This window comes from Elaeis guineensis, chromosome 9, assembly GCF_000442705.2.
Source record: "Elaeis guineensis isolate ETL-2024a chromosome 9, EG11, whole genome shotgun sequence".
NCBI classification, from domain to species: domain Eukaryota; kingdom Viridiplantae; phylum Streptophyta; class Magnoliopsida; order Arecales; family Arecaceae; genus Elaeis; species Elaeis guineensis.
In genome coordinates, this window is record NC_026001.2 from 94,466,133 (window position 1) to 94,483,181 (window position 17,049).

General features: G+C 47.5%; 1 protein-coding gene across 2 annotated transcripts; it reads left to right on the forward strand.

The window, feature by feature from the left end:
• The first annotated feature begins 1,901 nt into the window (after positions 1-1,901).
• LOC105051050 (probable inactive shikimate kinase like 1, chloroplastic) lies at positions 1,902-17,049 on the forward strand. Of its 2 annotated transcripts, XM_073243604.1 has the most exons (11): positions 1,902-2,190; positions 3,557-3,603; positions 3,705-3,759; positions 3,899-3,971; positions 4,076-4,163; positions 4,268-4,350; positions 4,462-4,591; positions 4,700-4,732; positions 16,329-16,419; positions 16,513-16,577; positions 16,686-17,049. In XM_073243604.1, the coding sequence occupies exons 1-11, from the start codon at positions 1,980-1,982 to the stop codon at positions 16,752-16,754; spliced, it is 945 nt and encodes a 314-aa protein (XP_073099705.1). In that variant the 5' UTR covers positions 1,902-1,979; the 3' UTR covers positions 16,755-17,049. The 2 variants fall into 2 exon arrangements, with proteins under 2 accessions (XP_073099705.1, XP_010929624.1); XM_010931322.4 differs by lacking the exon at positions 4,700-4,732 and having other exon boundaries at positions 1,904-2,190.

The following is a 17,049-nucleotide window of genomic DNA, read 5'->3' on the forward strand; positions in this document are numbered from 1 at the left end:
TTTGATTATTGTGTAATCAATATCATAGATTTGCTAAATAATTATTGCTTATTTTTTTCACTATTTATCAAATTTAAATAATATTTTTTTTAAAAAAATCACTCTCCAACATTTATAAAGTATTTTATGTAAATAGTTCTAGAAAAACAAATTTCACTTTGTGAATAGTTATGTTGGATAATTAATTCCAATAATCTTTTTTTGGTTATTTTCCATTAAATTTTAATATTACATTGGTTACCTTGTAAAAGCTACTAGTTGAATTTCTTACAAAATCTAGCAAATGATTATCAGGATAACAATGGCCAATATTTCCATAATAACAATGAAAAGTTATAGCTGAAGGGTGTTTATTATATGAGTACATCATAATAATTGAAACATGCTTTAGTTTTAGGTGCAAAAAAAAAAAAAAGTCAAATTTGAGTTTGATAGAAGGTGCTTTAAACATAATTCGATGACTTAAAACACCATTTTCAATCTAGAGCTGGCTCTTTTTTTTTTTGCTAACAAAGACAAACTAAGTAGTTTTGCTATAATACTCTTTTACAATATTTTATTATAAAAAATATTTAAAATATTATACATTATCTTTTTTATATATTTTATTATTTTTTTTAAAAATAATATTTTATTATTATTATTATTTTTTCTTCTTTCTTTCTCCTCCGATGCCAGTGGCTCCTTTGCACCCTCCACCCCACCCTTGTGCCCGCAGTTCCCCCCACCCCCCATTTTCAGTCCCCGATGGCTTGTGCCTCCTCCCCTCTCGATCCCTTCCCACCTTCCCTTGGCGCCTGCAGTTTCCCCCCACACCCCCAACAATGGCTCATGCCTTCGCCTCTCTCAATCCCTCCCCCTTGACGCTCGTGGCTGCTCCATGCCACCTCTACCTTTGATGGCCCACGGAGAAGTCATTTTTTTAAAAAATAAATTTAATTATGGCATGAAATAATCTTAATTTTTAAAATATTTAATGCACCAGCTATCCACGTTGGAACTTCAATTGATTGAAATTCGAGTGGTCCATATTTTATCCAACGATGATCAGAAATAGATAAACAATAGAAAGACTAAAATATCTTTTGGAGTACCATAGCAAAATTTTTTATTAATTAAACAATTTTAAAATCAATTTCCATCTATAATGCTTGATAAATAGTCAAAGACAACTAGTTGGATACCCCATCACATTGTTGCTGCCCACAATGAGATTCTTTGATAAGAAATCGAGCTCCATCAGAGAGAAATATCAAAAGCACCCTCAAATTGAGGTTTACATAAAAATCTCAATAATTGGATAGAAGATTGGAAACTAATAAATAATCAAATAACCCAACCAAGACCTACCATAAACTCAATTAAGTCAAAACTTACCTAGACAAGGCATAATTGGTTCATAGGATTAAAGATCCAAAAAAGATTGTGGGACTAGCATTTTCTTTTTTTGAATTTTGAGAAAAAAAATACAACCTTGTCATCATCATCAACATCATTATCATCATTATGGAAGATATTATTGCAGACAAAAAAAAGCTAATTTTCATATGCTATTCTATATCCGGCCTACCTCATATAAGTTAGAGTTTAGACTTCATATAAATCATAGGCTAAGTTGTTATTGACAGAATTAGATTATATCATCATCATCATCATTATCATCGTTAATAACGATGACAATGATTTAACAACAAATCTTAGTTTGAATTGTATCCTTCTTACCTTCCAAGCAAGAATTGAGATTTCTTTCCAAGTAGTCATGACTTGTCCTTGCAAACCCTGATCAATTAATTTTTCTACCCAAAAAAAAAAAAACCTGATTAATTTTCTACTTCCATGTGTAGGGGCTTAGTCTGCCCTGAGTACGGCGTTAAGATAGGGTGTGGGCTGGAACCGCTCACCGTTCTCATAAGATTGAACCCAACTCTCTCTTTCTCGCCCGCTCCAAACACGGAAAGAGTGAGAAGGCAGGGGGAGAGATGGGGACCAGAGCAGCCATAACCCCGGCCGGCGCCCTTCTCTTCTCTCCCCGTCCTCTATCTTATTCGAATTCCTCCCACTCCGTCACCTCCCCCTCCGTGAAATCTTCCGGTTTTCCCTTGTCGCAGCGAACAATCCGATCTCCCCGCAAGTTGGTTCTCATTGGAAGACCCCAGAGCAGGAGAAGCTCTCGCGCCCATGGGTTATCCAGTCAGTTCTTCCTCCCTTTCTCTCTTTCCCCTCTCCTTTATAATGCTGTCTCTCCAGAAGGATGGGAAAAACTCTAATATTGGCTGGCCTTTCTTGTCCGGAAGCTCGATTTGAGTGTGTTACACCTTTGAGGTCCGTAAAGCTGAGAGCTTGATGCCTTATCCAAGCCATCGCACCTTGAGGCTTATCCAGTTGAGAGCTTTATGTCCTCTGGATGGAGATTCAGCTGTATTTCATCTTTGGTGCCACATTTGATAGTTGATAGACCCAGAATTTGGGGAAATAAAAGATGAAAGATGAAATCTTGGAGAGAGTTAGTGTAATTGCACCTATTTTTCTGCTTTGTTTACGAGGAAAGAGTTAAATTTGTGGTGCTCTTAGGTAAGCAACTATCCGAGTTGATACAAGTAGAGCATAGGGGAGTGACCAATGTCTAAGTTCGAGACATGAGATGAGAAAGAGAGAAAATTTTCTCGAAAAGTACCATTAGATTATGGAAAAAAAACGGAAGAAACTAATTCTCATATGAGAATGCTTAGAATTGGAAAACATATACTAAGATTCTGTCAGGAAAAGCTCCAGAGCGTTTAACATGATGCCAGTGTTAATCATATGCTATCTCTATATATCACCTGACAACCGTAGATGCTAGGATCAGGCGCTGCGCTCAAAAGTTTTTCTGTTTTGCCCTAGTTTTAGCTGTATAAGTTTGACTTTCACATCTGGTATTGTATGCAAAAGATCTATTGTTCTGCATTCTTGGCAATGGACTTGATTTGATAGTTCCTGCACTAGAATTGATTCAATTGCATTAGTTTCCTTGCTTAGTCTCCTTTACCAAGAAAATATCTGAAGTTGTATGGTATTTCAAGAAAGGGATATTTAGCTAGCCTTAAACGAATACATAGCGAATTCTCCCACGGAGAGGGCTTTGTTGATCAATTTTAGAGCTCAGAGGGGTGATCTAGGCTAGGTGAGTTTCACATTAGATAGGCGTATGTCTCAAAGGAGGTGAAAACACATCTTGGAATTTTATTGGATGGAACTCAAGGATTTTTTTGTAATGGACTAGACAAACTCCAGGCCACCTGGTAATGCAACCATTTTGTGTAATTGCTAATCAATTAAATGTACTCTGTATATTGCTCGGTGATGCTAGACATGGCATTTTTTCTGTGCGCCAAAAAGGTAAAAAAATCCAATTGTTTGTTCCTTGATGGCTTGGAGGAATATTTTTTGGGTTACTTATAAGGAGTTCAACTTTATAAGCTGTTAATCTTTTGTCATAGTGCTGATGTTGGAAGGAATTGTTTTCCAACATGGACCCATGCTCAGCAGTTTTATACTTGTTTCTTTTGCTTTTTAGGTTCTAAAATGTCCATTGCTGAACTTGAACCATCTCTTGTGGTAAAGGTGAGACATTTTTATTGTTTAATTCTGATTGAAATGGTTGTCCTTTGTACTTAAGCTGATTACTATGGTGGTTCCTTATATCCATGGAATCTTGGATGCAGAAGAAAGCCTCGGAGATCTCTGATGAATTAAAAGGAACATCCATATTTCTTGTGGGTAAGTATTGTCACAATATGTTTACTATTTTTTTCTTTATAAAATCCAGTATGAGAGCATGCTGATATATTAAGCATCCCAGGGAAGAGACAGATTCTTCTTGAAACTGATATTATTGGTGTCAATTTGTGATTGTTAGGAATCAACTGTGCCATGAAAACCAATCTGGGGAAGCTTCTAGCTGATGCATTGAGATATTACTACTTTGACAGGTTTGTATCTTCTTCCATGTGTCATTGGAGCTTGGCTGTGACCTCGAGTTGAGTGTTTGATTCCTCTTCCCACCCCCCCCCCCCCCCCAAAATTTTCTAAATAGTGATAATTTGATTGAGCAAGCTGCTGGTGGTGAGTCTGCAGCTAAATCCTTTAAAGAAAAAGATGAGAAGGGGTTTCACGAATCTGAGGTGTGTTTTGAAGAGCATTGACTTTGATATATGATGATATTACATGTGGCAAGTCAAGATTTTCTGAGTTAAGAATATCACAACTTGATTACATTTGTTGCCAGACCGAAGTGCTTAAGCAGTTGTCATCTATGGGTCGTTTGGTGGTTTGTGCAGGGGATGGTGCTGTCCAGGGCTCAACTAATCTGTAAGACTATTTTTTCTTTTGCTGCAACAGTCTTACTAGTTATTCATCCGCTCTTCTTTGTACCGGCATGCTAATATTTCTGGCTAACTATATGGCTTGTTGACTTTTAAGGGCTTATTTGAGATATGGCATTTCAATTTGGATAGAAGTTCCCTTAGATTTGCTAGCAAATGAGATACTGAAGACTGACGCACCATCAACCAACGAACAACCCATATTAGAATCAAATTATTTTTCAGAGGTTGGCCCACTATCCTGATATCCAAATTTTATGCAATAAGTACCTTTTTGTTTGGATTTCTTTTTTCTGAAAACAACTGTACAGCTAGCTATGTTTATTTTACAACAGCTTTTGAGGATGCAAAACACGAGGACAAGAAATGTGAGGATATTTTGTCTCGGAAATGCCCTTTTTGGAATGGATTTCATGTTTCTGGTGGTCCTGACATTTTGCACGCTCCTCAGATGACTGTTTGTGATGCCACATGTCTTCATGTATTGGCTTTTATTGGGTCCTTACATTTTTCTTGGGCTTGGTCAGTTAGTATCAGATAGCTTAGTCTCGGTAAAGTAACAGAAACTATTGACTTTGAGTTGGAAAGAGGATTTCTTACAAGCATAAAAAATGTTAATGTAATGTTGTTAAGCTTAAATTTTTCATTTCTAGAACTGATTGTTAGCTTCTTTCAAGTCTGTGCTTTGATGTTCTACAGAGACAGATGCTTTTTGTCATGCTGTTACCTATTACACATGTTATGTTAAATCTTTCATCATTGAGTTCCTTTGTGCCAATTTAATGCATGTTTCTGTGAACAAACTGAGTCAACAGGACTTACTCCCAAAGCTGAACCACATTAGTATTTGAAGAAAATAAGGACATGCAATAACTCGAGTCATGAAGGAAGACATTTCACATGCTGGGGTCTAATATGATGTGATAGACTTCCTCTGTATTAATTAATCAAAGATGATGATGCCAAATAACTGGTCGAGCTTAAATAGAAGTCAGTGATAACTTGATTCATGAATGAAGACATTTCACATGCTGGTGGCTAACATGATGTGATGGTCGTCCTCTTTATTAATTAATCAAAGATGGTGACGTCAAATAATTGCTCAAGTTTATATAGAATTCAGTTGATATGTAGATTTGTTCTGAGGGTTATCTTGTAGGGTTTTTCCTCTCCTCCTCCTCCTTTTCCTCTTCTTTCTTGATCTACTTTCCCTCCTTGTGAAAGGTAATTCCAATTTGTGAACATTTAGTTTATAAATATTATGCAGACAGACTTGATTGGAAATGCTCAAGGACAATCTAGGGAGGGTAGGAAAATCAGTTACATGCTCGGGAATAACCAAAATATGGTAGAAATTGAATAGTTTCAGAATCTTCACTGGCAACAATTTCAGATTATGAGCCATATTTTCCTGTGAGGGTAGTATTGGATCAAATCTTTATCAAAGATGTGGCAGTATTATCATCTTTGTTTTCAGGGAGCAGCTGGGCTGCCATTCCCAAATGGAATCTGTTGGGTATGAAATACCCACAGCCGAAGCCCTCAGCGGAATCGACTACATGACAACTCCGCCCGGACTCCTACGGGAGCCGGACTCCGCCGACAACTCCGACCTCAAGACAACTCCGCCCGGACTCCTACGGAAGCCGGGCTCTGCTGACAACTCCGACCTCAAGTGGACTCCGCCCGGACTCCTATGGGAGCCGGACTCCGCCGCCGACATCGACTACAGGTAGACTCCGCCCGAACTCCTACGGGAGCCGGGCTCCGTCCTCAACTTCAACCGCTGGTAAGCCTTGTCCGGACTCCTACGGGAGCCGGACTCCGCCTTTAACTTTAAATTGCAGGAAGACTCCGCCCGGACTCCTACGGGAGCCGGGCTTCATCCTCGACTCCAACGGCTGCAGACAGACTTTGTCCGGACTCCTACGGGAGCCGGATTCCGCCAACGACTTCAACAGCAGGTAGACTCCGTCCGAACTCCTACGGGAGTCGGGCTCCGTCCTCAACATCAACTGCTGGTAAGCCTTGTCCGGACTTCTACGGGAGCCGGACTTCGCCTTTAACTTTAAATTGCAGGAAGACTCCGCCCGGACTCCTACGAGAGCCGGGCTTCATCCTCGACCCCTACGGCTGCAAGACAGACTTCGTCCGGACTCCTACGGGAGCCGAACTCCGTCACCAGCCCCGGCCACTGCCGAGCTTCGGCCGATGGATCTACATTCCCAGGCTGTATCAACGGCCATGATTCTGCTCCACTCATTGCGGCAGACCTTACGCGACTCCATTATTCTCTGACAGGCTGTATCAATGGCCATGATTCTGCTCCACTCCCTGCGGCGGGCGCCGCGTGACTCCACTGCCTGTAACAGATTCCACGTGGCGAGCTACGGCGATAGCCACGACCCCGCTCCACTACTCTTCGCAGTAAATTCCTCTTGACTGTGGGCGGCCCACTACCTGGCGGTTACAAACGTCGCCATCGATCCATTACCTCTCCCGCCTATAAAAGGGGGACCCAGATACGTTATTCGATAAGCTCATTTCTTATCTCAAAATTCTGCTAAATTCTCCGTTCGAGCACTCCATTCTTGTTGAGGCAGAGAACTGACTTGAGCGTCGGAGGGTCTTGCCGGAGCAACCCCACCTCCGGTTTAGACTTCCTTTGCAGGTCCCGGCGGCGACCGCGGCTTCCCCAACTCCAGCTTCTCCGGCGCAAGCAGATTTTTGCACCAACAGGATTGGCGCTAGAGGAAGGGCTGTGTCTTCGCAGTACCCTTGTTCTTAAAGGAGCGCTCAACGGATCCGCTTCCGGCCATTTTTTCCGGCACCCAATCCTCCTTCCCTCATCTGATGCCTTCTCGTGAGGTCTCTGCACAACTACCTCCGGCTATGGTCGCCGATAAGGGGTGGCCGGATGACTGGTCTCTGCCGGATTCCGTCAACGTCATCTCGGGGGAATCCCGGCGGGAGGCAATCAGCACACCAGCTGCATCCCCCAAGCGGCAAAAGGTTGAAGAATCCATAACCTTCACCGAAAAAGATACCCAGGGAGTCCAATTCTCTCATAACGACGCGGTCGTAGTTTCCTTGAATATAGCGAATTACGACGTCCATCGCATTCTTGTCGACAACGGAAGTTCGGCCGACATCTTGTTCTACGACGCCTTTTCAAGAATGTCCACTCTTAGCGGTCATCTGAGACCGATTTGCTCCCCCTTGATAGGGTTTACCGGTGACGCCGTTCCGACGGAGGGAATGATAGCTCTGACTGTGACTGCGGGTCAGTATCCAAAGCAGTCCAGAGCTCTGGTGAATTTTCTGGTGGTAAAGGCGCCATCTGCCTACAATGCAATCCTTGGCCGACCCGGCCTCAATGCCCTCAGAGCTGTCGTTTCAACCTACCATTTGAAATTGAAGTTCCCCACCAACCAGGGGATCGGAGAGGTCCGGGGAGACCAAGCCCTGGCCAGACACTGCTACAACATCGCCTTTCAAAGAAGCGATCAAGCGGACCTCTGTCCGGTCGATGGATTGGATACTCGCGATGACCTCGCTGAAGAGAGGGGCGGTCCAATCGAAGATCTAATACCAATCCCTTTGAATGACGGGAACACGGAGCATGTGGTGTTAATTGGCTCCAACCTGGGGGAGGAGGTGCGGACGCGTCTCGTTGATTTCCTCCGAAGGAATGCGGACGTTTTCGCGTGGGTCCCGGCGGATATGCCGGGGATCGACACAGAAGTCATGGAACATCATCTGGCAGTCGACCCGAAACATCGGCCGACAAAAGAAAAAATCCGGAGTCATGCCCCGGAGAGGCAGAAGGCGATAGCCGAGGAAGTGGATAAGCTTCTCAAGGCCGGATTTATTAAGGAAGTCAATTATCCTGAGTGGATCTCCAATGTTGTTTTGGTCAAGAAAGCAAACGGCAAGTAGAGGATGTGTATAGACTTCAAAAAGCTGAATAAGGCTTGTCCAAAGGACAGCTACCCCCTTCCCAGGATCGACCAACTGGTGGACGCTACCTCAGGCCATGAGCTCCTCACTTTTATGGACGCGTTCTCCGGCTATAATCAGATTAGAATGGCATCGGAAGATGAAGAAAAGACAGCTTTCATCACTAATCGCGGCCTTTACTGCTACAGGGTCATGCCATTCGGCCTCAAGAACGCGGGCGCAACCTACCAACGACTGGTGAACAAAATCTTCAAAGAGCAGATCGGCTGAAACATGGAGGTTTACGTGGACGATATGCTTGTAAAAAGCAGGTCTTCCAGAAATCATGTCGCCGACCTCGAGGAAACCTTTGACGCTCTTCGAAAGTATAGAATGAAGCTGAATCCAACCAAATGCGCTTTTGGGATAACCTCAGGAAAGTTCCTGGGCTTCATGGTAACGGGGCGCGGGATTGAGGCCAATCCAGATAAAATTCGCGCCATCCAAGAGATGACCGCCCCAAGGTCGATCAAGGAGGTTCAGTGCCTCACAGGAAGGATAGCGGCTCTTAATCGTTTTGTCGCGAGGTCGGCCGAACGATGTTTGCCCTTCTTTCAAACCCTCAAGCAGCCGAAGAACTTCTGTTGGACCTTTGAATGCCAACAGGCGTTTGAAGAATTAAAAAGCTACCTTAGCTCACCCCCGCTGCTGGCGAAGCCTGAACCTGGGGAGGAACTATTTTTGTACCTGGCGGTCTCTCCCACGGCCCTCGCAACTGTCCTTGTCAAAGAAGAAACGAAAGTCCAGCGACCAGTCTACTATATTAGCCGCGCGTTGAGGGACGCCGAGACCAGGTACACCAAATTAGAAAAACTGACCTACGCCTTGTTGGTTGCAGCTCGAAGACTCCGACCTTACTTTCAAGGGCACACGGTGACGCTACTCACCGATCAACCGATCAAGACGGTTTTGCACCGAGCTGATACCTCTGGAAGGATGGCAAAATGGGCGATCGAGTTCACGGAATTCGACATCAACTACAGACCTAGACCAGCAGTAAAGGCCCAAATATTGGCAGATTTCATAGTAGAGTGCACCATCCCAGAGGAGGCCGAACCTGAGCAAAGCGAAGTTGACGACCTGAAGACTCAACCGAACTCCCCCAATGAAGAAGCCAGTCCCTCCAATTGCTTTTGGACCCTCTATGTGGACGGATCTTCCAACATGGCAGGCGCGGGTGCAGGCCTGATCCTGGTCAGCCCGGAGGGGGTCATCGCGGAGTACGCTCTGCGTTTCGAATTTCCCGCAACAAACAATGGAGCAGAATATGAGGCTCTGATCGCGGGATTAAGGATCGCCAAAGAGCTGGAAATAGGTCAACTCCGGGTACACAGCGACTCCCAACTAGTGGTGGGACAAGTCAGCGGGAGTTATGAAGCGCGGGAGGATAGTATGGCCAAATATCTTGAGAAAGTAAAGGAGCTTACCCCCGTCTTTAGCAGTTTCGACATCAGGCAGATTCCAAGGTCGGAGAATACCAGAGCCGATCTTCTCTCCAAGCTGGCGACATCAGCTCCGGCCGAATTGCCCAAAGGCGTCCTCTTTGAAGTTTTAAAACATCCGAGTACAGAAGAACCGCGGCCCGTAATGAAAATCGACCACGAGTCCAGCTGGGTCGACCCGCTGATAACCTATCTTAGAGATGGAGTTCTCCCCCAGGACGCGAAAAAGGCCCGGAAGCTTCGAAATCAGGCCTCCCGATACATCCTTTATGAGGGCAAATTGTACAAAAGATCATATTCCTTGCCCCTCTTAAGATGCCTCCGGCCCTCGGAAGCTGACTACGCCTTGTGGGAGGTACACGAGGGAGTTTGCGGAAACCATTTGGGAGCCAGATCTTTATCCCACAAGCTACTCCACCAAGGATACTACTGGCCAACAATGCATCATGATTCGATTGAATATGTCAAAAAGTGTGATCGATGCCAGAGATACGCCAACATCCAGAGACAGCCCGCTACCGAGCTCACACCCTTGAGTGCCCCATGGCCTTTTGCACAATGGGGGATGGATATTCTTGGCCCCTTTCCCATGGCGTCTGGGCAAAGGAAGTTCCTCCTTGTAGCGATCGACTACTTCACCAAATTGGTCGAAGCCGAGCCACTAGCAAAAATCACAGAAGCGAAAGTGCAGGATTTCGTCTGGAAATCGATCGTTTGCAGGTTCGGTTTGCCTAGAACCCTAATCACTGATAATGGATGGCAATTCGCAGGAGCCAGATTCGCCGAATTCTGTGAAGATCTAAACATCTCCCACAACTTCACATCAGTAGCCCATCCTCAGGCGAACGGCGAAGCTGAGGTAACTAACAGAACCCTTTTGCAGGGGATTAAGACAAGACTTGAAAAAGCAAAAGGAACTTGGGCGGACGAGCTTTATCATGTGCTATGGGCGTATCGAACCACTCAGAGGTTACCTACGGGGGAGACTCCCTTCGCTTTAGCCTTTGGTACGGAAGCCGTCATCCCGATCGAGCTTAAACTCCCGTCGGCAAGAGTCGTGGCATTCGACGAACACCAAAATTCACAAAGTCTCAAAGCCAACCTCGACCTGCTGGAAGAAAGACGGGAGATCGCTCAAGTTCGAATGGCAGCCTACAGACAGAAAGTTGCTCGATATTACAACGCCCGAGTCAAGAACAAAGCATTTAAAGCAGGAGATCTAGTGCTCCGACGAGCTGCTGTCTCGCAACCTCAGGGCCAGGGAAAACTTGCCCCAAACTGGGAGAGACCTTATGAGGTCAAAGAAGTAGTCCGGCCCGAAACTTATTATCTTAAGGAGCTCAGAGGAGCCGACCTCCCGCGACCGTGGAGCTCAGAAAACTTACGGATGTACTACCAGTAACTTCGTTTTAATCAAAAAATGCATGCCCATATGTCTTGGGACAATTCAAGCAAACTGTATAAAAAACAAAAGGGCAACCTCATAAAGTCGAAGGCCCGGTTCTTTTAGACCGGATGGGGGGAGAGGCCTTACAACGCCCATATGTGCCCCCACAGCCCTGTTAGGGACAGGAGGAGAACCTCGCCCTAACTTGAGCAAAGTCGAAGGTCCGGTTCTTTTAGACCGGATGGGGGGAGAGGCCTTACAACGCCCATATGTGCCCCCACAGCCCTGTTAGGGACAGGAGGAGAACCTCGCCCTAATTTGAGCAAAGTCGAAGGCCCGGTTCTTTTAGACCGGATGGGGAGAGAGGCCTTACAACGCCCACATGCGCCCCCACAGCCCTGTTAGGGACAGGAGGAGAACCTCGCCCTAACTTGAGCAAAGTCAAAGGCCCGGTTCCATTTAGACCGGATGGGAGGAGAGGCCTTACAACGTCCATATGCGCCCCCACAGCCATGTCAAGAACAGGAGGAGAACCTCGTCCTGACATGAGCAAAGTCAAAAGTCCGGTTCTTTTAGACCGGATGGGGGAAGAGGCCTTACAGCGCCCTAACGCGCCCTCGCAGCCCAGCCAGGAACAGAAGGAGAACCTCGCCCTGGCTCAAATAAAGGGGAAGGCCCGGACTCCTACGGGAGCCTGGTTCCGTCCACGACGTCAAAAAAAAAAAAAAAAAAAAAAAAAAACTTCGCCCGGGCTCCTACGGGAGCCGGGTTCCGTCCACGACGCCTAGGAAAACTTCACCCGGACTCCTACGGGAGCCGGGCTCCATCGCCGACATCAGCTACAGGACAACCCCGCCCGGACTCCTACAGGAGCCGGGCTCCGCTGACAACAGCAACTGCCGATAGGCCTTGTCCGGACTCCTACGGGATCCGGACTTCGCCTTTAATCTTGATTGCAGGAAGACTTCGCCCTGACTCCTACGAGAGCCGGGCTTCGCCCACAACTCCAACTTCAAGAGGGATTCTCCGTTCGGGCTCCCACGGGAGCCGAACTTAGCCTCGACTTCAGCGGAGAAAAACTCCAAGCAAAAAAGGAAGGCAATGAATCGCAACAGTGATGATCGGAAAGCAAACAGCGCACGAGGGCAACAGGAGCTCGGATCCCCGAATTCAAGCCCCAGGAAGGACCCCGGGCCCAAATGGCCCCGAGCGAACCTGCAGCTGTTAACGGAATAACAACTGGGTATCTTCGAACAGCGTAAAAGTCAAAAAGGAGCTCGGCAAATAACAACCCTACGCGAATAAAAGAGGTCATCGATGACCTTGGGACGACGTGAAAAAGAAAAGAAGAAAAGAAGGAAGAAAGAGGAAAGGAAAATAAAGAAGTTCGACAGACAACTATTCAATGCAAGATGCAGACAAGGTAACCAAATCTTCTTTTCATTTAACAAGATATACGTTACAGGACCCGGTGGGTCAAGAAAAAGATATACATCATCGCAAGCCTCGCGAGCACGACTTGGAAGGGGTAACCGAAGGCCGCTCCGAGCTGCAAACTCCTCTTCCCATCTCTGTCCTTCTCAACCGCGTTCTCCAGTGCGTGTAACGGACCTATCAGCTCTCGCCCCACCTCGCTTCGCTCCATCTCCGAAATCCCGACCCTAGGGGAAAAGGGTGGGATAGATCTCCGGGGGCGGTAAGGGCAACGGCGGTAGTGACGAAGACCTGTTTCAAGAAGAACCGGAGTCACCTTGGATGCAGCGGTGATGCCAGAGATACACTCCATCTCCGAATGTTCCACGACAGCCGCCACCCAAAATGCTCCGGCAAGGTCGGCATGCGCTACTTCCACCGTCCCCGCAACAAGTTCCACTGCCCCACCGTCAACGCCGACCGCTTCTGGTCCCTCGGCCCCGACGGTATCAAGGATCCCGCCATAGCTTGTGACGACAGCTCTGTCCTCTTGACCGGTATCACCCCGCCTTGCTGCTCCGAAATTCTCGGGCAGAATAACTTCACCGGCTGCCCCCGTTATTAAACCCCTGTTGTTGAAGGAATTCTTCCTTGAGCCCCCTTTAAAGCGACGGAGATTCTCACCGGCCGCCGTTCTCCTCCTCTCCTTCCTCCAAGCCCTAAACATCCCTTCAAGAATGGCTTCCGGGGTAGAGGACATCGCGTGGAAACCCTCGGAGAAGAATTGGGGAGCTGAAGAAGGCAAGGGCTGGTGCGAGGGGAGTAGCTGAGTAGCTAAGCTCTCGGGCAAAAGAAAGGCACCATCCTATCGGCAGAATGAAGCCACGAAGGGAGATTAGGGGGTTTAAATAGCCGACGGATCCTAGCGCAGTTATGGCGGCGGGTGTTCCTGGGCCAACTGGTGCATGCCACGTGTCCCGCATGTCCCCCTCATCGCTATCGAGGGTTGACCGCTCACAAATTTTCGTAGCACGACGCTTGGGATCGCGTTCCGACGGAGGTTCCGAAAAGACTCTTCAGGTCACCTTCACCGGAAAACGGGCTCTGACGTGCGCACATTTAATGCCAAAATATCTGGGGGCGGCGGAGCGCAGGATTCGAAGGGACGGCTTCGGCTGTGCCCGTCTCTCTCTATACTTCCCTCGATTGAAATTCAAACTCGGAAGTAGGGGGACTGGTGTTGGGTATAAAATACCCACAGCCGAAGTCCTCAGCGGAATCGACTACATGACAACTCCGCCCGGACTCCTACGGGAGCCGGGCTCCGCCGACAACTCCGACCTCAAGACAACTCCGCCCAGACTCCTACGGGAGCCGGGCTCCGCCGACAACTCCGACCTCAAGACAACTCCGCTCGGACTCCTACGGGAGCCGGGCTCCGCCGACAACTCCGACCTCAAGTGGACTCCGCCCGGACTCCTACGGGAGCCGGGCTTCATCCTCGACTCCAACGGCTGCAGACAGACTTTGTCCGGACTCCTACGGGAGCCGGATTCCGCCAACGACTTCAACAGTAGGTAGACTCCGCCCGAACTCCTACGGGAGCCGGGCTCCATCCTCAACTTCAACCGCTGGTAAGCCTTGTCCGGACTCCTACGGGAGCCGGACTCCGCCTTTAACTTTAAATTGCAGGAAGACTCCGCCCGGACTCCTACGGGAGCCGGGCTTCATCCTCGACTCCAACGGCTGCAGACAGACTTTGTCCGGACTCCTACGGGAGCCGGATTCCGCCAACGACTTCAACAGCAGGTAGACTCCGCCCGAACTCCTACGGGAGCCGGGCTCCGTCCTCAACTTCAACCGCTGGTAAGCCTTGTCCGGACTCCTACGGGAGCCGGACTCCGCCTTTAACTTTAAATTGCAGGAAGACTCCGCCCGGACTCCTACGGGAGCCGGGCTTCATCCTCGACTCCAACACCTTCACCGGAAAACGGGCTCTGACGTGCGCACATTTAATGCCAAAATATCTGGGGGCGGCGGAGCGCAGGATTCGAAGGGACGGCTTCGGCTGTGCCCGTCTCTCTCTATACTTCCCTCGATTGAAATTCAAACTCGGAAGTAGGGGGACTGGTGTTGGGTATAAAATACCCACAGCCGAAGTCCTCAGCGGAATCGACTACATGACAACTCTGCCCGGACTCCTACGGGAGCCGGGCTCCGCCGACAACTCCGACCTCAAGACAACTCCGCCCGGACTCCTACGGGAGCCGGGCTCCGCCGACAACTCCGACCTCAAGTGGACTCCGTCCGGACTCCTACGAGAGCCGGGCTCCGCCGCCGACATCGACTACAGGTAGACTCCGCCCGAACTCCTACGGGAGCCGGGCTCCGTCCTCAACTTCAACCGCTGGTAAGCCTTGTCCGGACTCCTACGGGAGCCGGACTCCGCCTTTAACTTTAAATTGCAGGAAGACTCCGCCCGGACTCCTACGGGAGCCGGGCTTCATCCTCGACTCCAACGGCTGCAGACAAACTTTGTCCGGACTCCTACGGGAGCCGGATTCCGCCAACGACTTCAACAGCAGGTAGACTCCGCCCGAACTCCTACGGGAGTCGGGCTCCGTCCTCAACATCAACTGCTGGTAAGCCTTGTCCGGACTCCTACGGGAGCCGGACTCCGCCTTTAACTTTAAATTGCAGGAAGACTCCGCCCGGACTCCTACGAGAGCCGGGCTTCATCCTCGACCCCTACGGCTGCAAGACAGACTTCGTCCGGACTCCTACGGGAGCCGAACTCCGTCACCAGCCTCGGCCACTGCCGAGCTTCGGCCGATGGATCTACATTCCCAGGCTGTATCAACGGCCATGATTCTGCTCCACTCATTGCGGCAGACCTTACGCGACTCCATTATTCTATGACAGGCTGTATCAATGGCCATGATTCTGCTCCACTCCCTGCGGCGGGCGCCGCGTGACTCCACTGCCTGTAACAGATTCCACGTGGCGAGCTACGGCGATAGCCACGACCCCGCTCCACTACTCTTCGCAGTAAATTCCTCTTGACTGTGGGCGGCCCACTACCTGGCGGTTACAAACGTCGCCATCGATCCATTACCTCCCCCACCTATAAAAGGGGGACCCAGATACGTTATTCGATAAGCTCATTTCTTATCTCAAAACTCTGCTAAATTCTCCGTTCGAGCACTCCATTCTTGTTGAGGCAGAGAACTGACTTGAGCGTCGGAGGGTCTTGCCGGAGCAACCCCACCTCCGGTTTAGACTTCCTTTGCAGGTCCCGGCGGCGACCGCGGCTTCCCCAACTCCAGCTTCTCCGGCGCAAGCAGATTTTTGCACCAACAGAATCGTTATAGAGAATCTTTATTTTCCTCTTATTTGTTGATATTCTTAAGTGCTTTATATTGTGCTACAACTGCCCTAAGTGAATTAGATTTTTGCTTCTGTTTGTTTTGATGTTTATTTAGATCTAGTTCTTGCTTTTAAACTTTCAAACAAAAGTACACTGCTCCATTTATCATTTTATATTTTGTCTATACCTTCATTCACAATCCTTACTGATTATTCTCATAGCTATAAAGTATATTAACAAACATCACAATATCCCTCTATCTGTACCAGCTTATGAGCACCAGATATTAAGCATCTTGCACATGTGCTTGGTTTAATACGTCTGTATCCTATCTGGTCTGGTTGTTGGTGGTGCAGGTCCATGCACAGTTACTGGAAGAGCTTTCCAAGCGCTATAATGAAATGAAAGGAGGATATGGAACAGCTGATGCAGTAGTCTCACTCCAAAGTAAACAAATAGGGGAACTCCCTTATTTATGTGATAATATTAGCCTTCATACTCTCTGAGGAAATAGGACTAACAGCTTTTCAATTTTTGCAGGAGTAGCCTCCCAACTAGGATATGAAGACTTGAACTCTGTCACCCCAGAAGACATGGCAGTGGAGGTAAAGAATAGAAGTTTTGTAGAAAAAGTTTGAAAGGAGAATCTGTAATACATGAGTACAGACTCAATTGATAGGACTTTTGTTTTTTGTCTGAATGACATACTGCAGGTTCTGAAAGAGATCGAGAAACTGACTAAGGTGAAGAAGATGATGGAAGCTGCTGCTAGGCCATTTTAATGGACAAATGTGCTATTTTACATTGCTGTCGCCATATAGAGATAACTTTTGTGCTTATCGGATGCAATCCAGCATTTTCAGGGCCAAATCCTAATTGTCATTCACAACTCCAAGAGTGCCTCTCTCATGACATTTCGAGAAACTCATCATGGTCCACAAAGGAGCAAAGTAAAGTTATTTTCGTTTCTGGTTGCCAGTTACATTGCATAAATACAAGACTGCTTATAAGCTTAAAGGTCTGTTTTCACATGACATAATTTGTTTTTAACCAAACTATTCATACAATTTATCTCTA